Here is a 22,422-nt window from a genome sequence, read left to right on the forward strand (position 1 = left end):
GTATGGTAAGCATTTTATTTTCCACAAATAAAACAAAAAAAAATGATTACAGGAGAAAAATTATTAACTCAGCCAAAGCAGCTTGCTCACAACCTGACCTTCTTTTCCTTCTCCCCTTCCTGTCACAAGCCTCCAAAACACAAATGTGTCACACGAATAGTTCTGTAACTCATCTGCTAAATGTGTGCTCTTACAATATGTAGCGTCTGAGGCTTTTGCTGTGGCTATGGGATCACTCTTCTTGGTATCTTATGTCATAAAAGATGATAGAGGAGTGTGGTCCAGAAAGCACACAGGCACACGCCAGACGCAGTCACGGCCAAATCGCTGATCTGTCGCAACCACTGCTCCCCATTCATGGTAAGCCTTAGATTCCATGCCCCTCTGTAGGTTCTTCCCATGATGCCATCTTGCTCCCTGTTCGCGACGCCGCCATTGTAGCTTCCGGGTGATGTCCTTGCCCTTAGTGCATTTGTAGGATTTCTGTTCCCTGTGTTAATTTACAAAAGAGGGAGGATGAACGATTGTAAAGACACTTCCAGCAGCAAACACGACACTGATAGTATATAGATTATTTGCAAATTTGCAAATCATAAAAATGGGTAGTGTAAAGCAATGTATAATGAAACTGCACCATCTTGTGGCAACCACTGGCAATTAAGCGCAGTAGTGAACCACACAAATACTTACCAAGACTGCTCTGCAAAGGCACCACAACAGCAAAGATAAGGACAGAAAGAAGAGATGCATATGCCTACAAAGAATTACAAAGAAGCAGTTCACATTTTCATTCACAAAACGCCATACTCATGATGAAGATAAAATTAACATTTTTGCATTTTTCAAAAACTGAAGGATGTTAATATTCTGTAGTTTGTGAGTGCAGGGTGTGGTATGTTTCCCCTTACTACACACAGTGTGAGTATATCGCCTTATGCTTACCAAGAGGAGCTGTGCACCATTCTGAGTCATTCTCCTCAAGGCTTTTCCCATCTGGAGTCCAAGCAGAGCTAAAGAACAGGGCGTCACTGCCTCTTCACCCTCCATGTCTACACATCTTATGAGATAAACATGAAAACTGTGTTACATGACATAAAAAAAATATATAATATAACATCCCCTCATACCTATTTAGAAATAGCAGTAGAAGCCCACATTGAACGAGCAGATTCAAACCACTGACAGATGAATAAAACTGTTATCATAAAAAATCATGTTATTGGAAAATTTGTGTCCTGGCATTAATGCGGATGGCAGTTCGTTTGAAATATTCCACTCGTTTCAGCATTTTGCAGACGTAGAGTTCTCATTAAAAGATAGACCGCAACATCACTGTAACATCACCTACTGGGCTGTGGTGTTCTCTTTTGAAGTCTCACCATGAGCATTTTAGCTGTCACTATGTTGTTATTTTGTAAGCAGACATGACAAACAGGGGCTGGATCTGAGTGAGACACCAAGGACACTGCATGCTCATAGCAACTTGTCCATCACAATGTGTCTATATCCTGAAGCATACACTGTGTATTTTGTCTTGAATGGAAATAGAGGTTACATAATAAACCTCATGTATTAAATAAGAGATTGAACTGAATTCCGCCGGAAAATGTCTCGGAGCTGGAGTGTGTATCCCTCTTTTTATGTACTGATGACCCTGACCTCCCTGTCAGTGTGCCCTGCCTCACTGCTTTGATCCAGACTCCTCAGTTTCCGATTCAAGTGAGGATCTGTTGGATGTGCTGGAACAAGCTCCCATCCCCTGAGCCCCCAGGTGCAAGACACCGCAGGATAACCCGGGGGTCTCGTGTTCCTCTGAAAGATCAGAGCTGTTTTAGTTGTACCAGAGCGATGCACCAGTCGCTTATCAATCCTGGAACACTTAATAATAGCAAAATAGCTGGTATGTCTCAGTTACACAAACAATGTCCTTTGGCTGCAGAGTGTCACTTGCTAGACATGTCAAAAGCATGTCATCAACCAAAAGGGTCTAAAGTATATATTGACCCTAATTACAATCTTTTCCTAAACCTGAAAAGCATGTGAAAGTAAAAAGCAATGGAAACTGAATGAAACAGCAAGTGTGTAAGTGCAAATGGGCATAAGCCCCCAGGCTGATAAGCCCGCGACTAATGACGCTGCCATCTCTCGAACCTTTTTTAATGGACTTTGTAAACTGCTAAAATAGGATTATCTGTCTGTTATTGTGTGAAGGCACCAAAGCCAAATGACACCTCATGCATCATGGAGAGATGCAGGCAGTATTTAGCATTTTGACATTTGCATCTTCCTCCTGTGTTTGCGTGGGTTCTCTCCAGGTACTTCAGTCCAAAGGCATGCATGTTAGGTTAATCGGTGATTCTAATTGGCCGTCAGTGTAAATGTGAGTGTGAAGGGTTGTCTCTCTGTATTAGCCTTGTGACAGACTGATGACCTGTCCGGGGTGTACCCTGCAAGTCGGCCCTTTGACAGCTGAGACAGTCTCCAGCCCCCCCTGCAACCCTGAACAGGATGAGTAAAAGAAAATGGATGGATGGATGGTTCTGACGCTGTGGCTGATAAGTGGGAACCACTGTTGTTAGCTAACTGCCTTTGTCAAAAACTTCAGCTCAAACTAAACACAGATGAGCAAAGCCGGCACAACTCCACAACAAAGGTGGATTTAGCAGTGCAGACAGACAGGAGTGGTAACTATCACTTTATTTCACACATGGCAAGAAAGTAATTTAAAAAATGTACCACTACAAAGCTTCCTGAGAATTTACATTAGGAATATTAAACCTTTGTAGTATTGTTCAAATGGCAGTATTTCTGGCAGTACAAATGGCAGTACTAATGTACTAGAAACCCCATTAATGACCATCATTATTCACTGTGGTTGTGAAAGCTGATTTAATTTTAAAAAGCACCTTTTTAGGATCTTCTCCATTACCATATCCAGATCATCATGATGCGAAACATTAACGAATCTGAGGATGCTCCGGGGAAGACTGTGGCCTTCTTGTGCCAAAACAACCAAGTTGTACATTCCCTGTGAGCCAATATGAAAAACAAAATCATAACAGCAGTGATGGTTTATTCACCGAGAAAGTATCTAAATAATAACACAATACAATGCTGTTTGTTGCTTTTATTGCGGAGGGCCTGAGCCTGTGGAAGTTTAATTAAGTTTATCACAGGGTGATGAGATTATAGCTGAAGTAAATCTGTCACCTGAGGGCTGCCTGCTAGTGCTGCTCTGCTATACATTGATATGGCCTGCTCAGCCAAGGATAATGAGTCCTCTTGTGTGCCGGGGGAATGGTAGTAGTAGTAGTCTCCCATTTTCAGTAGAGCTATAAAAGAAGATAAATACTTTCTGTTCGGTGACCAGATTGACAGGGAGAATGGATTTAAAGCAAAATGAAATGAGAAAAACTCACCGAAAGGATGCGGGTCATAGTTTAATATAGAGTAGTTATGATATCTCCACTGACATTCATAACCGAGATTCAGCTCCTGCATTTCGGAGAACGAGTGCACAGTGACAATGATGATTTTAAGAGGAATTATGTGCAATTTGTTCATCAGCTTCAATCAGAATTCCACACGTGATTGCACGATAATGACGAAAAGCCCAGGCTGTTTTGTTTTAGGGTAGTCATAATGGGTTAAACCAGTGAAAGAGCATGCACTCACCTCGCACAGGTGTGCAACATTGCTTTGGGCCAAAACCAGACCAGTTTGAGCTGCCAAAAGGTACTTCACAAAGGCTTCCTGCCTGTTGGAAACACAATGAAACAAATGTGTCGAAGCAAAGACAATAATAAGGAGCAGCGACAATGATTAAATGAGGGCATTTGAAAAGTAATTGAAATTAATGTTTCCCTACCAAGAGCCCTGGAGGTAGGCCCGAAGAGCCTCTCTGATCATAAATCCAAGGTGTCCATTTCGCTCACAGACCTTTTTCAGCAGACTGCATAGAGGTTAAAAGACATCTGATGTATTATGGGATATAATTAACTCCACCTAAACAGAGAATATTTTAATGCGATCTAAAAATAGTTCAGAATTGTTGAGGTCATTCTAAACACAAGCATCAACAGCTGTAGGAGGAGCCTCTTTAAATTCATAAGATACCAGAGGAACAAGCAGGTAAGCAGAATCTCTGCGCCAGACAATAATGTGGTGACAGTGGCTCTTATTTTTAGATATGCAAATACTGGGTTCTGACCTTGAATTAGCCACTGTCATTGAAATTAGATGCCACTAAGCTGCAGGCTACAGTGCAACAGCCCATAACAAAGCTTTCTTCAACAAGCTAATGAAAGCCCCTTACATCACAGCTCTCTTCATATCCTGAGACACCCCTTCCAGGCTTCCCATCGAAAGGTACCGAGCAGCTTCCACTGATGCAGCGACATGACCAAACCGAGACGCGTTGAGAAACTGCTCAAAAGCAGCACTCTGCAGATCATTTAAAAAAAAACACAGTTTGACTCGCTGATCATACCTGGATAAAAATCAATTTCTGAAGTTGTGGAAATCAAACCTCATTTATCCAGGGTCTGTCTGGGTTCATCCCACTGAGATGATAAATCCCCAGGTTGAACATCCCATCATCGCTCCCGTTCAAAGCAGCTTGTTCAAAGTATTTCGCTGCATTTTTGTGGTCCTTCAGTACAGTCCCATGATACCAGCCCAAACCATTCAAGGCGTTAATTGAGCCCTAAAGCAAGGAAACAGACGCCGGTATTCATAGCGAATTCACTCACTGTAAACACACCAACTGACTTGTGCACTCTCACCATTGCTGCTGCTTTTCTCAGCAGCCGAAAAGCTCGGGTGTAGTTTCTTTTCACTCCCTGGCCCTGAACGAATCAACATCAATCAGTGAATCGATAACTGTCAAAACACAGACGTCGCACACACATGCGCACATCGTTCAGTTCAATTGTAAAATAGCCATTTTTACTATCTTACACTACCTTCATCAGGAGGATGGAGTAGTCGTACATCGCAGAGGGATCCTTCATTTGCATAGCACTTCTCTCGATCCATTTTGCCGCACTCACTATGTCCTTTGAGACTCCATTTTGTCCCCAGTACAGCATTGTTCCCATGCGTTTCTAAAGTTAATGGACTTTTTATTAGCCTATTCTGAACACTGACTGTGCTATTGACCACGAAGGAGAAATTAAAGTACGACTGAATTCGAACGGGTCACATGCACATATTTCAACAGTTCATCTGGTCAGAAGTCAAAAGATTTCGTGTAGCTCACATACCTGAGATTCGATGTCTCCTCTCTCTGCTTGGAATTTCAGATACTGGAAATCATCGTTCGTCTCGTGTGTCAGTCTGTTTAAATCTTCTTCATTGTTTAAATAGATATGTTCAGTTGAGTGTTGCTTTAGAAAAGACAAACAGATGTGTTATGATAGTAAACAACTGGTGATACTAGCACTATGAGTAAAAACGCTACCGTCACTATATTTGACTACTAAAGTTACAGCGGTTAATTTACCAGCCATCAGAAGACGGGTACACTGTGGTAATAAATGGATGGAAATGGACAGCAACAATACTCAGGTAAGTTGTTCTGGTTGAATGATACTTAATTGGTACTAAGGGGCTCAAAGTGTGCCAAGAAATCATTGCACACCAATACAAGGCAGGATGGATAAGGTTCATGCTTTCATGTTTACACCAAATTCTCACCCTAACATCTAAATGTGGCAACAGAAATGGAAATTCATCGGACCGGGGAACTTATTTCCAACCTCATATTGTCCATTTTTGATGAGCCTGTGTGAACTGTTGCCTCAGTTTGCTGTTCTTAGCTGACAGGACTGGCAACCAGTGTTGTGCGTTCAGAGAAGCTCTTCTGCATACCTTGCACGTGTCTTACTTTTCCCTTCCTATCTGCTCGAAGCATTCTAGCCAGTCTTCCCTGTCCTCTGATATTAACGAGGTATTAACACCCAGATATGAAATATTTACTCCTTTTTGGAGCATGTAAACCCTAGACACGGTTGTGCGGTAAAATCCCAGTTGATCAGCAATTTCTGAAATACTCAGACCAAGCCATCTGCTACTAGCAACCATGTCACGTTCAACATCACTTAAATCAGCACTTTTCCCTATTTTACAGCAGATTGTTCTCATTCAGTAGGCTGTCTCAACCATGTCTAAATTCTTAAATGCATTCAGTTGTTCATTCTGACTGACTTATTACAGATTGGCTGATTTATGTTACTGAGCAGTTTAACAGGAATACCTTAAAAACGGGCAAATCATGATTATTTGGAAAAATAATAGATTAAAAGTGGCTTTTATACCAGTCTATTGACTGAACTGTAATTGTAAAGTTAATAATATATAAAGACAGAAAGAGTGAATTGGGGATTTAGGGAGCTACAAAAGTAAACAAAAGTTGTGGCGCTGAAAGAAAAAGACGTGTAAGAAAAAAAAGTGTAATCTTGTCGTCTTGATTATCTCATTTTCATAATCACTGGAAGATAAAATTGTAATTTGAATTAAAATTAAAGACGCTGTGTTTGTGAGTTCGAGTTTAATGGCCTTTTAGAGCTTTTTCAGTAGAATGCTGCAGCTTGAACAATGTGAGAGCCGAGACAGAGAACCCAGATTGTGCAACACTTTTTTTTATAGCCACTTTAAATAATCTCAAGATACAGTCAAAGGTTAAAAACAAAAGAAACTAGCAACTAGCTTTTTCCTTTTTTTGTTTTCAAGTTAACAAATCAAAGTCTGCCCTAGTCTGACTGACAGGCGACATAAGCTAACAACCCAGCACAGTCACAACACTGCGATTTAAATAGCGCTGAATCCTGATTGGTGCACAGAAGTGCATGACATCATTGTTTTGTCTTTAAGCTGAGCCCACACCACCGAGAAGAGACAAAACAACACGAAAAGAAAGAGAAAATAGAAAATGGGTTTTTGTTGCTTTTATCAAGATTGGATTCAGGGGGTTGTTGTCGGCTCTTAAAAAGCTCGGTCAATATGCCACGGAAAAATGATCACTACTAGGCTTGCTACAGTTGTTTTCTAGGTGCACTGCCTTGTTGAAGCTGGAATAGACAGTAAGGTCTCTCTGCTGTTTTCATGTAGCTCTGTTCATTAGAAGCAGCTTATTTAAATACTCGAAGAATCAACAGGAAATCAGTCGGATGTAGCCTTTTCTCATAGTGCGCTCCTCATCTTTCAAGTGCAGTCCCTCCATTCATCAACACAGCTAAATCATTCACAAATGGCTGGACTAACAGACACATTATTATCATATTCTGAAGGCAGAATGTCATTTCCACAGCATGCGTGCATGTTTGTATGAATACATTTGTGTCTGAATGGCTCTTTTCATACTGCGCTTTGTGTGTTTTTAAGCTAAGCTCGCTGTTGTTACATATTCAATACACGGATATGAGAGAGGTTTCAATCTTTTTATCTTATTCTTTAAAAAAAACCTTTAAAGGAAATAAATACGCAGCTCTAGCTTTTTTAATATACTTGAACAAACTGTATGTTATAGCATATCTTATATGAGCCCATGTAACAAATTCCCTCACCCCATATATAACCCCCTCACCCCAACCTCCCTCCCCTCAATCCAGCTGGTCGTGGCAGATGGCCGCTCCTAGTTTCTTAATGTTAAAAGGGAGTTTTTCCTTCCCACTGTCACCAAAGCGCTTGCTCATAGAGGGTTATATGATTGTTGGTGTTTCCTTTGTAGGGTCTTTACCTTACAACAGAAAGCACCTTAAGGCTGCTGTTGTAACTTGCCGTTAAATAAATACAATTGAAATGAAAACTTTAATTATATTTTTGTTTCGGTAATACTGTTGTATAATGAAGAGGCAAAGGTAAGCAAATAAGCAGCAGACAACAGAGATAAACACTTGATACTGATTAAGTAACACTATGTTAAGGAGGAGGGTTGCAAAGTGGCTTACAGAGTCAGTATCAGCAACAGACAAGCTAGAGCAGCATAAAACTGAAATATACTTTAATTATCCCAGGCTTGATTAATCGTTTACTGGAATAAAATATTTATAGTACAGCCTACAAGAGATCTGGCTATCTAATGTTCAGATGATTATCCGCTGAGTCATTCTCTGACGTGTGCTGGCATTAAAATCAGCTGCTATCAGCTAATCTGTTTGAACTGTTCGCTCAGCTTGACTTCATGCCCTGCATGAACTAACGCCGCTCTCAACTTACACAAACTCCTTTATTATCAAGGCTATTATTAGTTATTCAAATAAAAACACAAATTCAGAAGTGATCTTAATGATCTAAACATACCTTATTTTCATATACCCTGGAACTGTCAATACAAGTCTGCGTTCCAATGTTGGAATAGTAGCTATAAGCCATTTCCAAGTCTTTAGGAAACCCATCAATTCCCATCAAGTGTTTGTACCCTGCATGCATCAGGGCAAAACGGTCATCACCTAAGGCACCAATCAAACTATAGACGTGACCCTGAAAAATGCAAGGGGGTTAGTATTACCTGTTACATGCAAATTGCTTTACGTGCGATAGAATAGTAATTAAGACACAACAAAGGCACTGACTGTACCTGCTCATGATTGACTGAATGTCCCAGGCCGGAGAGATGGATGGTGGCCAATAAGAGAGATGCTCTGTGATTTCCTAAGCAGGAGGATTCTTGTAACGCAGCCATTAATTGGGATGTGATTTTCATTTGTGCTTTATCCACAGAGAACATTGTTCCAACTGTCTCCTCAAACAAAGCGCTCCCGAGATCCTTCAAGTTTAAAGACCCTTCAGAAACAGATAGGCGTTTATTAAATAATGTATCCTCTATAAATCAGATATTTTATGGTGATTGAGGTTATAACCAGATCAAAAATATCTACCTGTTCTGATTTCCACCTCCTTTGTTACCAAGAGCTGAAAGAGAGTGCTGTACTTTATCTGTGTTTCAAACGTCCATGTTTGTGTGCATGTTTTCTCTTTTGATGCAAACTGACCCCACAGCCTTAAGAAGTCGGGGGTACAGACATCTGAAATGAAACAAAAAAAGGAACCTGGTCACAGCGTTCTTTCCATACTCAATGGGTGCACTTTTAGTGTATTGACACACTTGATATTAGGTCTCTTAAAGGTCTCTCCACCCAGAATGGTGCAACATGGCTTTTATAGGAAATATAAAAAATATTTTTTTACCTCTACTTACTGGCGACAGGAGGTAATTCTCATTCACTTCTTGCATAAAAGCTTTTGTAAATGCTCTTATTTCCTGACACTCTTGGTGAATCCTCTGCAATTCATTTAATGTTGGCATGGAGTGAAGTTGGTTTTTGATCTGTGATGTGAATAAATCTGTATTTGAAATTAGCATTAACAGACATAAAACAGAGGAAATGGGAAGTATTAAGCCTAGTTAATGGTCATCATGACATCACCGCAGCCTCATGAGTATTTATACTGTCATATGAGGTGTGTCAGACTCGCTGCAGTCTTCTCCTGAATGGTAAATGTCATCGCCTTGAAAAAATGTATGCGTCACCACTTGTACAAGAATGGAAAAAGTCGCAATCAAAAGCTAACGTTTTTTTCTCAGTTGTTGCAATAATGTGTCATCTCTTCAAGCTATTGCAGCATCTTCATCTCTGTAATCTAAGAATATCTGATCTGTACTGATTTATAATTGAAATAGTGATAAAGTGATGTTGTATCAGTGGGCAAAAGATTAAGCAAACAATGTCCCTCGTGTTTAGTTCTATTTTGGTTTGGGTTTAAGATATTTAGGATACAATTGTCTTTAAAATGTAACTACTGTGCTCTTTTCCAGTTTTGTTTCTTTATTCTTATCTTTCCTTGATTCACAGCCCAAAATTGTAGCAATATTTTACTGGCCCTTGGTGCATCCTCTTGGTTTACCCACTATCTAATACAAGCCGTTATAGTTCCTCTCCCTTTATCCACATTTTAGTCTAGATTCATATGATTGGAGGCTTGACCAGCAAGTGTGTGGGGTTTCTGTGCTCACAGTGAGAACTGTGCTTGAGATGACCCTATTACAGATATCAGATGACACTGACATCATAAAGATTCACAAGCAGGAAAAAACTGTCAGAAAATGAATGTTCAGAGGGATTTGGCCTCCCTGAAGCCTTGACCTTTGGCTTGTAGGGATTATTTTTCACAAAAACCATCATTGTTTAAAAGTTTCATCATTGCTAATAGTATGGTGGTCAGAAGTTTACACTCATCATGGGCATGAATGTCATGGCAATGTGGGGCTTTTAGTGATGAATACTGTTGTTTTTCAAGGCTGGAATGATTGAACAACATATCTGTAATGGTTGTAAAAAATCACACATATACATAACAATCATTTAGATCTTTTAAAAAGTGGTTCAGGAGGTTCTATCTCTTATTCTTGTTTAGAATATTTACTGAAAGTAGTAGTTTATCTTTACATGCATAAAATGATTTATTTGGCAGCACTTGCTGGATTACCAAAACTCAGAACCTATTTAGCATAATGCTGCTGGTTACTGGTACACTGAAAAAAGTGGATGGAATAACAAAGAATGAGAACTACCTCAAAAAACTTTCAAGTTTAGTTCAAACAGCTAGACAGTTGAAAGTTGTATAAAATTGGATATTCTAATAATGATCCCGAACACACATCAGAACTGGTTTTGGAATGGATATGCTTCTGCAATGGTTTTCCCAAAGCCCCGACCTCAACCTGATAGAAAATTTGTGGGCTACACTTACAAGCCCGATCTGTGCCAGTAAAACCAACCAATTTGTAAGAACTCTACCAACTCTGCCAAGAGGAGCAGGCAAATATCCAGCCAGAATTCTGCCCATTTGAATTAGAATGAAGCTTCTTGATGGCTACCAAAAGTCCAGTGGAGGTGCAAATTTCTGAAGAACCATACACCCATCCATTTTCTTTGACTTATCCAGGGATGAATAAATGAACGATTAAAGGACATTTAGCAAATAATTAATCAAATATTAATCGGGGTGTATGCATATATTTCAAATGGTATGTATAATTCTGATCCTGTGTGGATTACAAAAACTCCAAAATGCATCCAAACTTGTGTACCCAATTTTTAAAACTTTTTAAAAGATGACTGCAGTACAAGCAATCCAATCCGGAAAAGAACAGTTCAAAAAATAATTTTTAAAAATTATCATGACCTTCATGATGGGTGTAAAATTCTTACCAAAACTGCATATATATGGCAAATAATAAGGAAAAACCTTCCAGGTCCACTAATGCATATGATTTTATCACTGCCTCATTTCATTACCTGTGTACTCTTACACGTGGTCAGGCTGTTTGCTGACATAATTTGGCATGGAACATGAAAACTTTATGACCTTGAGGTCATAATACTCTGTTTTAGAGTGAGGCTGTGCTAGAAAGCAAAGCAAATGAATACATTTTACCTCTTTACACTTTACCTGTTTGGTTCCAAAACGGTAGTATCTAATAGGCCCAAAATACCCACGGATGCCTTGTAAGTAACTGCCTCCTCCAATCACAAAGTATCCATCTGTGTCATCGTAATGAATGCTGTCCTGAAATCTATGACATTTAATACCACTCAAACCAACAATCACAATCACTGAGCAGACAATATTTCTTTTCCAGAAACTTGGCAACAGTGTGTTTTGCTTATTTTATACCAAAAATCATAATCGTACTTGTATAAATGTTTCTGGGTTTGACCATCCCACGTGGTTTCCAGCAGCACCTGGAAAGTCAAACATAACAATACATGAGTCCTGGAAAAACCTGCTCAGCTGTAAACAACTCCAAATTGCAGTACACACTGCAATCACCTGGAGATTCCCAGCTGGAAACAAACCATCTTTCAAGATCTTACAGCTGTTTCAAAAGGAAACAAAAGCTAGAAGTCCAAAGAAAACCCAGCAGAAAAAGAATAACTATAAGATGTTGCCCAGAACATTATTTTGTTTCTATTCCTCATCCCACCACCGTTTTACCTCTGAGTCCTGTATGTAACAGTCTAATCTAATCCATTTCAAGAGAGGCAACATTGCTTGAACTTGAAATGCTTCATCTTCTCCAGTTATCTTTCGTGCCTGAATTATGATGTTCCCTGTACGGCACATATGACAGTCGTGAATTTCACCACAGGAGATCCAAAGCTCTTTATTAATACATATTTTTTGTGCTAGCATTATTAATAAATCACATCTGCGCAAAAACCACAAATCTTCACTCACAATCATGTTGCGACACCTCTTTGTAATCCCCTACATATGAGCTGGCATGACCCACCTGTGTCCGTAAGCTGCATCAGAAGTGTGTCATATAAATTTTTTCTATTGACGTGATGGATGATCCCACAGAGCTTCTTCTGACACCCTTTCAGTAGGTATATCCACACAGATAAGGTGACGCTGGAAGCCAAGCAATGAAACACGATTTGACAAATCATTTCTTCATCCACTCAAGCATGAGGTTGAATTTAAAACGCGGCGCTGCCTGTTAAAAATGCCTGACCTCGCTGTCTTTCATTGACCGTAAGTAAAAAGCTTATATGCTCTGGTGAAGCGGCTTGGTGAAGCTTGTAAAGTCATTTAAAAAGACACTGAAGTAAAACTGAAAGTAGAGTGTGTTCTAACTGATGCCTGTACTCAAAAGGAAATGATCACTGACTTGTGACCTGTCAATCTGCTGATATAAACACAAAGCAGTGCTATTATGTACTTTATATTTAAGGAAAATGGGCCGGAGAGTACCTTTGAAACATATAATATCAAACACTCTGTTTTACTTAATCCTTTGATGCAACATTTGGAAACTCGGCTGGAGATTTTTCATGCTGCGTGGCTGAACTTCATACTAAATACGTTCCAGCTAAAATGAGGTAAATTAGAAGTCCAACCTGGGCTGTGTCACAGCGTGACGCCGGGTTCTCTCCAGCGCTCTGTCAATAAAAGGCTGGAACCTGCGGATCACTCCAAAGCGCTCACCAGTACTTGCCAGAGGGAACTTTAGCATATCGATTATGTCTGGGATCAAACAGAACAGCGAAAGGCTCCATTTGCAAACACTTTCATGCGTCTTTAAAAGCTTTGGAGATAAAGATGAGACATGCAGAGGAAATGACAATGTGATAAAGGGTCAAACCTGATTCATGTGGACACTGATGGATTCTGCGGCTGGTCATCTGCCACATTAGTTGAGCCGACCATGACGGGCAACCAGTGGGAGGTTTACTTGGCCGCTCAGAGGGTGGAATTATCTGCAGCGCTTTATAAATCCTCAACATGGAGCTGTGGTATGCGCTGAGTTCACTGCCATTTTTAAAACTGCCCAGCCAAGCACGGACTGTCACATTCTGTGTGTCCAAAATGTTCCTGTTGAAAAAGTCGCGTTGATATGAAATGGACGGAGGCAGTCTGAGCAGCACCTGGTGGATCCTGTAGTCACGGAGTCTGCTGCTTTTCCATTTTCTCCTGAAGACCACTAAATCTGTCTTCTGCAATGTGGACACCACCACCTCAACTGCAAGCTGACATTGCCCAGAGCACCGATACCGCACGCGGACCACCGAGCCATCTACCACTTTGTCAGGGACGGAGTCAAACTCCATAAAATTGTCAGGCAGGGTCTCACTGCTGTGGGCTGAAATGACTTGTGAAGCACACTGTCCCTGGGTGAAGAGAAGGAAAAGAAATACAATTAAATGAACATAAAGGGAAAACAGACTTGCATGAAGTTTAATTCTCTCAACCAAATTTGAAAACTTTATCACCAGTTAGTTACTAACTGCTTGTAGTAGTGTATATTGAAAAACAAGAGCAGTCTCCTGTGAGCAGAATAAGTGAGTGAATCTTGGAAAGGAAACAGAGTGAATAAAATTGCTTACCATTAGAGCAGAAGCAGTGAAAACATGTCCAAAAATGATGACATGAAACACATTCATCTTTTGTTGTTGTTTAAAACTGAATAAAAACCACAAGCAAATCTGACATTCAGAGTGGTAAGTAACATTGGCTCTCACTGTTTGAGACTTCTAGAAAACATTTACAAACAGCCGTGTGCTGCAATGGGTGTAGCATTGCAATGCAGCATTACCTGAAATTCTGGTGTTTCAAGTTCAGTGATTAGCATGCTTTTAAAGAGCTAGCGCCCATGAGGGCTCAGCTATATTTACTCTTGATGTGTAATAAAAGTGTTGTTTGATTCACTTTATTAGTGATTGTATTTGGGACCTTTCCAAAAGAGTGAAGCATCAGAGCTAACTTAATCTGATGTACGTGAGCCAAGACTTTGTCATCACCCTGCGTCCTCTTTGGCCAACGCGCTTACGCAAGACTTTGAAGAAATATGATCTGAAAAACAACCTGATATGGCAGCCAAAATTAATTACCCATAGGCCACTGACTGTTTATGTTTCAAAGTCAAGGGCATGACATGCGCTAATGTTGCTGATGGGTTGCTTTAGGTAACCACACGTACACGAACATGGTCTATATAAAAGGCGGCTGCTGTTTTAACACACATATGCTCTTGATGGCATACCTATGTGTACAAGAGAATACCTTTTGAAGGCAATTTTATTGGATGTTATTGAAGAGTTGATTTTTTCAAGCAAGCAGAAAATGCTGTAAAAATATATGCTTTTGTAGCTTTTTTCTTTTTTTGGTGTACAAAATCATAGGTCATCACTTTTAATGGCTTTGCAGGACATATGCAATTTTCAGTCTGTCTTTGAGGACCGTCTAACTACAGAGTATCCTGCAGTGCCACATGGAAAAAAGATTGCTTCCAGCTATGTGAGTGGTTTGCCCTTTAGCAATAACAAAAGTTTGTTTCACTTTTATATTCCAGTGGCAGAGTACTTAGATGAAAGTCCGATACAGTTTGGGCAAATCAGCACAGTCCAGAACTGCAGCGCCGTCTCCTCTGAAGACCCCTTCTTAACATCCTCGTCCTTGCCAACATGCCTTCCGTTTGCCTCTTCACAGTCTGTGCCTCTGCCCTTTCCCATGGCTCATGGCACCACCACCTTGGCGTTCATGTTCCAGGGTGGCGTGATGGCTGCAGCAGACACTCGTTCCAGTTGCTCAGGCCTCGTCGCGTGCCCAGCCTCGCAGAAGATCCTGCCCATTCACAGTCACTTGGTGGGCCTGACCTCAGGCACTTCAGCCGACTGTGCGCTTTGGAAGCGTATTTTGGCTCGCGAGCTGCGGCTTTACCAACTTCGCCATGGTCGACGGTTGTCCACGAGCGGAGCTGCCAAATTGCTTTCGCACATGCTTCACCCTTTCAAAGGAACTGAGCTGTGTGTGGCTGCCACGTTGTGTGGGTGGGATGGAGGAGAGGTGGACGATGGATGTGATTACCATGGAGGCACAGAGACCGGTCCTGGTAGTCGAGGAGAAACAACAAAGAATCAAATGACCGAGCAGAAAAACTTTGTAGATAGCACCAATGCAAAGGTTTCTCTGGCAAAGGATGAACGCTTTTCTTTCTCTCAGCAGTGCTTCATCAGAAAGAAAATGAATTTATCTGGACCAAGGCTTTTTTATGTATGCAGTGATGGTACTCGCCTACGGGGAATGCTTTTCTCTGTGGGCTCAGGATCCCCTTATGCCTACTCAATTTTGGACCAAGGTGTTCACTGGGGGCTGTCAGTAGATGAGGCCAAGTCAATAGCTAGAGAAGCTGTGTACAGAGCTACGTATAGGGATGCATATTCCGGAAACTGTGTGGACATGTATCACATCACGTCAAAAGGCTGGACACGCAGAAACCGGGAGGATTTGAAAGAGGAATATTACCGAGAAAAGGAAAGGCGAAAGCATGAGAAAACAGAGAGGCGGGATGTGACTTTTTCTGACTAAAGACATGAAACAAACAAAAATGGTTTGGGAAGCGAAAGGCAAACATTGGGGAGTATTTTGGAGAGACGTGATATGATGGCATCTTTGCAGCAGTTGCTAAATTAATGAACAGGACAGGCAGTTGCATCCTCCAGGCTATTTCTCAAATGATTTGGGCATGCATATCGTTCCATCTAATAAACAGCTGATGTTTTGTTTGTGCTGATGATAAAATGTATTCTAAGAGCACCCTGCTTGCTGGCATTTTGATTTAGATGTTAAAGCATTATGAATCATTTCAAGAATGTGAGATAATTACTACCTACTCCTGCATGCGGGTAAATCGCATAAACACAGAGAAGCAGAAAATGAATAGTCTAAAAATCTAAATGGCTGGAGGCTGAAGGTCATAATGTATTACTGTGTGTAAGGGAACACGTTTAGCCGCAGCAATAAACGGTAAAGGGGCTGTAAACTGATTTGTGCCTGCTGTCAGAAGACTTCTGAAGTTCCTCTGACACTTCAATAAATTAATGAATAAAAGGAATTTTGCTGCCTGCTCATTTTGTTTGAGCGCTGTGGTCATAAATAAAGCATAACTGTAATTACTCAACTGACAATGACTCTATATTGCCAAGTATATTAGGGTAAAAGGTACAGAGCTGTCCTCAGTGTTCAGCTATGTTCTCTAACTTTAGTGAAGTGCATGATGGGGGACGGTTTGCAGTGTAACATCAGCGTTGTGGCACACTGATTATACTACATGTCAAAATGTTGTAATGAAGTGTATGATGTCCTGTTTCCATATATTAAGTATTGCAATATATTGTATATGAGTGCATTTTTTTAATGACTAACATATGCATATGTGTGCAGCGAGCATGTCTTATGTGTTATTAACGGCATAAAATAAATTACAGCCTGGGATGCGTGACTGCAGCATCAGTGGGGATGTGCACTAGTACTACTGTATGATTGACTGCAGCTGTGTGAGTAAGAGGGGAAAGCCTCCCATTCTCCCCGACCTCATGCATAATTCCCATCTTTGGAAGTTCATTAACGGCAGAATTATTGAGCGAGTGAAAACAAACAAACAAAAAAGGAGAAAGAAAGCATTTGGTGGTCTAGATTTGAAGTCTTGCAGGGACCGACTCTTGGGAAAGTGAGTCGGCGTTATTTTTATAGCACCTTTAAAGAGCATATGTCACAGAGCGCTTCACAGTAAGAAACGGTTAAAAAGCAAGATATGAGGCAGCCAGACATTAAATGCACACAGGCAGATAAAAACACAAGGCGAAACAAGCCCGAAACTAAATCGAAACAAATTGCTTTCAGTTGCTTTCTAAAGGTGCCTGCAGATCTGACGTTTAAGAGATATAGCCTCAAAAGCACAGTCTCCTGTCATAGTCCGAGAGCAGGCAGGACTCAAATGCAGATTCAGAAGGCAGTTCGGAGAGTTTATTAACAGTGATGTGAAAAAGCTATTTGCAGTGCCTTTCAAAAAAGGGAAACATCCACAGTCTCTATGTACAGTATCCAAGTCGATGGTCCGATAGGTTCCACTCAGTCTTTAGATTCGATAACGAAACAGACTTCTCTCTCCGACTCACACACACAAATCCTCCTCGAGGAAAACAGGGAAGACTGCTGGACAGAAGAGAGATGGTGAGAGGTGCACACATGGAAACAGGTGAGCAGACTTACGGAATGAAGGTAAGCATCTACCGCGACTCAAACACCAGATGAGGAGCAGGTGAGTTAATTACCACAGGTGTGCCGGAGGGCGGGGACCAAGAGGATCGTGCCTCTGCAAGGGCGTGCACACACGCACACACACACCCACAAACAGACAGACAGAGGAGAGAGAGAGCCATGTTGGAGAGCAAGGAAAACTGGCAGGAGTACCACGAGGACTGAAGGACTATGACAGTCTCCTTTCTTGTTGAGACTGAAGCGAGAAAACAATCATCAAACCCTAATCGGGGAACCTCTCCCAGCAAACATTCTGACATTCAATGACTATTGTTTGCATGTCTATTCAAGCCATTCATGTCACATTATGATTGAAAACAGCTACATAATGAAAGGTGTACAGATAATTAACCTGGCTTTCTGCCTCAAGTTCCTTCAGCAATGTTGACTTTCTATGTCTTTTGATAGACATAAAGATAATTAGACCGAGCACTAGACAACAAATGCATTAAAAATATAAAAGATTTGCTAATTTGTATTTTAGGGCTCAATGATTGTAGCAAAAATCACAATCTGGATATTACATCAAACATTCATTAACTTAAGCACGCATTATGCATTTAGTGGCGTTTTTAAAAAAGTGTCTTTTTACATGAGATTTCCATTATTCAGATGAAAAGCTAATAAATTAATGAAAAAAGAGATGTCTGCCAGTCCACACGATCGGGTCCATGAGACATCTTCAAGTGCAGTCTGTGGTAACAGAAGCTCATGCCTCAGTGGACTCATGCACCTCAGGAAACCTGCAGTGAAGCCTGGGGGCAAAAATGCTGGAGAGCTGAAGCTGATGACCAACCAACACCTCCTCCTCCTCTTCTCATGCTGAAAGCAGAACAAGGATAAACCCTCAGTGATCCCAGGTGATAAGGAGTCAAAGGCAGCTGCAGGCAATCACTAATGATCCCTCTACAGGATCACTTACAGCAACCTGCTTCTTCTAGATAAATATTTTCAACCACAAACCTCCTTCTGTCATCTTGCCTGGAGTTAAACTAAACTGTCAGCATGGTTGAGCTTTTTAGGGACGAGCACTGTAAAGGCGGCTGATTCATAACACAAAACAACAGGTTCATAGCCAAATAACTAAAAGTTTTTATTCGGTTATCTTGTTTTCGAAATCATTAGAAGCCAAAATCAAAACTGAAATTCAAATCACTGACTCTATGTCTACGTTCACACTGCAGGCAAAAGCGCATTAAATCCGATTTTTTTTTTTTTACCCTATGCGACCCATATCCGATCATGCTATGACAGTGTGAACGGCACAAATCTGATGTTTTCAAATCCGATCTGGGTCACTTTCGTATGTGGTACTGAATCCGATACATATCCGATGTTTTAGAAAGCGACTGCTGTTTGAACGGTCATGTCGCATTAAATCCGTCTTTTACGTCACTGACACAAGACAGACGCCAATTATCAGTGCCGGAGAAGCGCCCGAGAAGACATCGCGAATGCTTCCTGGCCATCCCGTGTAGATGTCAGTGAAACTGTTTGGAAGACAACGTTGGAGAAACGTGAACATTTTATTTGTACTGTATAATCTGCAGATTCTGACAGAAATCTGCAACTATCCTTTGAAGCACCGCTCCTCTCTAAAACAGCAATAAGGATAATTATTAGGTTATCTACATTATTATGTAAATAACAAAATAACTTAAAGCAAAAATTGGGAAACGTAAAGTCTGAAGTCTTTATATTAAGGCCATAAGTCAGACATAAGTCAGACAATATTGTTTGCTCTGGGTCTACGTTGTGTGTGACATCTTCTTTTGCGCATGCGGGCCGCTTTGAGGGTTCACACTAGAGCGCGTTTGCTGTCGCATTTTATTTGTAGTGTGAACGAGCAGACAAAAAAAATCGGATTTGATCAAAAAATCGGACCTGGAGTGTGAACGTAACCCAATTTATAAGAAAAGGTATGACTGGACAACTGATTGGCTGGTTGGAACGAATGTCATTATCTAGTCTAGTTATCTGTTTTAAAATCACTTTGCAACTATGCAGACAAAATGTTACCATTTTAGGCCGGTTGTCACTAACAGTTTCCTGTTGGTATTACTAAGCAACAAAGGTTTTTTTTATATAGAGCGGTATGTGCTGAACGTCCAAGGCTCTGAGCACAAGACTTTTGAACTTGACTGAATTTAATAGGAAGCGAGTACAGAGCTTTGTGCTTTGAGGAGGAAACAAGGACAGAATAGTAAATCAAAGTTTGAGTCTACAAGGAGAACTGAGTCCAAAATTTGAGTGAGCAATAGTGTTTTTCTTTGCTTGGCCTCTTCAAAGCTTTTTGTTCAATTTTGGTAGTTTTTTACTTTCATGCAAACTGCAGCTGAAAGCGGAACGAGCTCCACTAGAGTTGAGCAAAAAGCACAGTGTCACAGACCCAGCCTTACATCCTCAGTACATCTGTTTTGTTTTTTTAACTTTGAAAATATATGACCCTAACAACCAAAGATTGGCAAAGAGTCGCTGACAGCTCCCCCCTCACAGGCTAATTCAAGAACATGTTTTATGCTTAGAAATCTTTCGCTGTGAGCTCTCACATCCTCAGCACTAGATTGATTACTGCCTGGCTTTGTTTTGTGCTGCCGAAGTAGTTTTGACATTAATGAACCTCCATAGAGCCTGGTACAAGGGATCTGAGGAGTGACCTCGGGGTTGCAAGCTTTCTTTCTAGTCATATCACGAAACACTTGTCTCATCACCACTTGTTTAAAGGCTCTCTTGTTTCTTAGTCATCAGACAGAATTCAGGCTAAGACGTGATCAAAAACATGGTTTTGCAAATGAAGGCTGCACCCTGTAGATGATTACTTTTTACCTCATTCAGGTACTGAAACGCATGTTTCTGCTGCAGTGTGAAAAATAAATTCTTTTAAATTAAAAATATCCAAAACAGTTGAGGGATAAATCAAGCACAGAAAACACACAACTGTAAGATTAACAATTTAACATTCCTGTTTTGCAGTGCTTTTGTTTGTCCTTGAAAATTTGCACATTTCTGGTTGGAAGTTACTCAGCCCAAAAAAACAAAAAACAGTTACCACAAAAATCAGCTTAAAATTTCAGATTGATGTTGTATATGGAAAACACATCTCAAACTGAAATAAAATATGCTATGAAGTGTGGCGAGGGTGGTAATTACAGTTGCACAAATGTTTTTAGCAAATGAGAGAACGCAGCTGGCAAAAATGCCTCTTTTAATGCATCTCTGAGTGACAATTTTCTGCTCCTGCTTCTAGGTGAAGCAACTGGGAGAAATGCAAACTCATTGAAGTTGATTATGCAGACTAGCTACATTTAGGCAGATTAAACAAACACCACACGGCTTTCAAAGAAGCCACAACACCTAACCAGGAACTACTGAAGGCAATTAAACAACACCTGCTATGTTTTTGAAGATATTTTGTCATAGATGTAGATTATTTCAGCTGGGGACGCAGATGGACAGTAGTGATATTTACAGGAGATGCATTTGTTTCTACCAATAAAAAAGAAATGAAAGAAGCATAACAATTAATTGTTTTAAAAAATTGCTGTGACAGTTCTCAGTGAGGCACCAGTGCCATCAACTGGTGCTAACCTTTTTACTTCAATTTTTTTTTAACACTTGGGACATGATTAGAAATGTGATTATACACAGCTTTTTTTTATCTCAGTCAGCAGCGGTACAATGTCTTTTCTCTTCTGGCTCTATGCACACGCAGACAGGTCGATAACAATGAAGGTGCCAGAAAGAAAAAGAGGAGAATCAATGTTAGTGCATTTTTCTCAAAAAAGTAAGTTGTAAGCTTCTTCACCTTTTTGCAAGATAATACTGCCTGTATCTCAAATCTGGTTTTGAGATAGACTACGTTACATAGGTGAGATGTATATGCAGCAGAGACAAAGTCAACAAGGTGCCAGCAGCACCTAGAGATTTTGGTCCATGTAGACACAGTTGCTGCAGATTTCTCACCTGCACATCCATGATGCTTATCTCCCTTTGTATCTAATCCTAAAAGTCCTTTATTGCATTGAGATCTGGCGACTGTAAAGGCTATTTATGTACAGTGAACTTATTGTGCTGATCAAAAAAACAGTTTGAGATTATTTAAGCGTTGTGACAAGATGCGTTATCTTGTTTGAAGGAGGTATTACAGAGTGGGTACACCGAGGTCATAACAGGGATGGATATGGTCAACAACAATACTCAGGTAGGCTGTGGCATTTAAAAGACGCTCACTACTAAGTGAGCCAAGAAAATATCCCCCATTACACCCCCAGCAGCAGCCAAAATTGCTGCTATGAGGCGGGATGGATCCATGCTTTCATGCTGTTAACGCCAAATTCTAATCCTGAGTGGTTATTTAAGTTTACTGTTTCCTTCTTATCAGCTCGAAGCAGTCTGGCCATTCTTCTCTGCCCTTTGGCATCAATAAAGCATTTTCACCAAGGGACTTGCAGCTCGCTGGATAATTTCTCCTTTCTGGACCCTTCTCTGTATGTTTGGGTGGGAAAATCCCAGCAGATCGGCAGTTTTAGATGAGTTAGTCTGGCACCGACAACCATGCCACTTTCAAAGTCATTTAAATTACCTTTCTTCTGCTTGTTTTGAACCTCAGCAGGTCGACAGGACCAAATGCACTGCCATATAACTGGCTAATTGCATTAAGAAGAAATTAAAGAGGTATACCTAAAAAAGTGAATGAACTCAAGCAGAAATCCGGCTGAAACATATCTGAGCTACTGAATAGGAATTCATAAATTTAAGTAATTCATCACGGACACGTGCTGTCACACGCACATTTGAGCAGGTTCCACCAACAAA

The 22,422-nt window shown here is 40.6% G+C and overlaps 2 protein-coding genes across 2 annotated transcripts; one reads left to right on the forward strand and one right to left on the reverse strand.

Annotated features, from left to right (window-relative positions):
* Window positions 1-11: 11 nt before the first annotated feature.
* LOC102792079 (protein sel-1 homolog 3) lies at window positions 12-14,004 on the reverse strand. The gene is made up of 24 exons (XM_006790241.3): window positions 13,896-14,004; window positions 13,154-13,679; window positions 12,909-13,035; window positions 12,299-12,420; window positions 12,001-12,116; window positions 11,698-11,747; window positions 11,455-11,578; window positions 9,190-9,328; window positions 8,880-9,026; window positions 8,579-8,784; window positions 8,302-8,481; window positions 5,265-5,387; window positions 4,965-5,105; window positions 4,785-4,847; window positions 4,529-4,705; window positions 4,316-4,443; window positions 3,869-3,952; window positions 3,676-3,757; window positions 3,420-3,495; window positions 3,211-3,332; window positions 2,907-3,028; window positions 943-1,057; window positions 691-754; window positions 12-490 (listed from the first exon to the last, which is right to left on the reverse strand). The coding sequence occupies exons 1-24, from the start codon at window positions 13,950-13,952 to the stop codon at window positions 255-257; spliced, it is 3,327 nt and encodes a 1,108-aa protein (XP_006790304.2). The 5' UTR covers window positions 13,953-14,004; the 3' UTR covers window positions 12-254.
* A 699-nt stretch (window positions 14,005-14,703) lies between these two features.
* psmb11b (proteasome 20S subunit beta 11b) lies at window positions 14,704-15,876 on the forward strand. The gene has a single exon (XM_035907579.2). It carries the CDS (start codon window positions 14,704-14,706, stop codon window positions 15,874-15,876), a length of 1,173 nt encoding a protein of 390 aa, XP_035763472.1.
* The last annotated feature ends 6,546 nt before the right edge of the window (window positions 15,877-22,422 follow it).

Source organism: Neolamprologus brichardi, chromosome 23 (genome assembly GCF_056152115.1).
Source record: "Neolamprologus brichardi isolate AB-2024 chromosome 23, ASM5615211v1, whole genome shotgun sequence".
Classification (NCBI taxonomy): Eukaryota; Metazoa; Chordata; class Actinopteri; order Cichliformes; family Cichlidae; genus Neolamprologus; species Neolamprologus brichardi.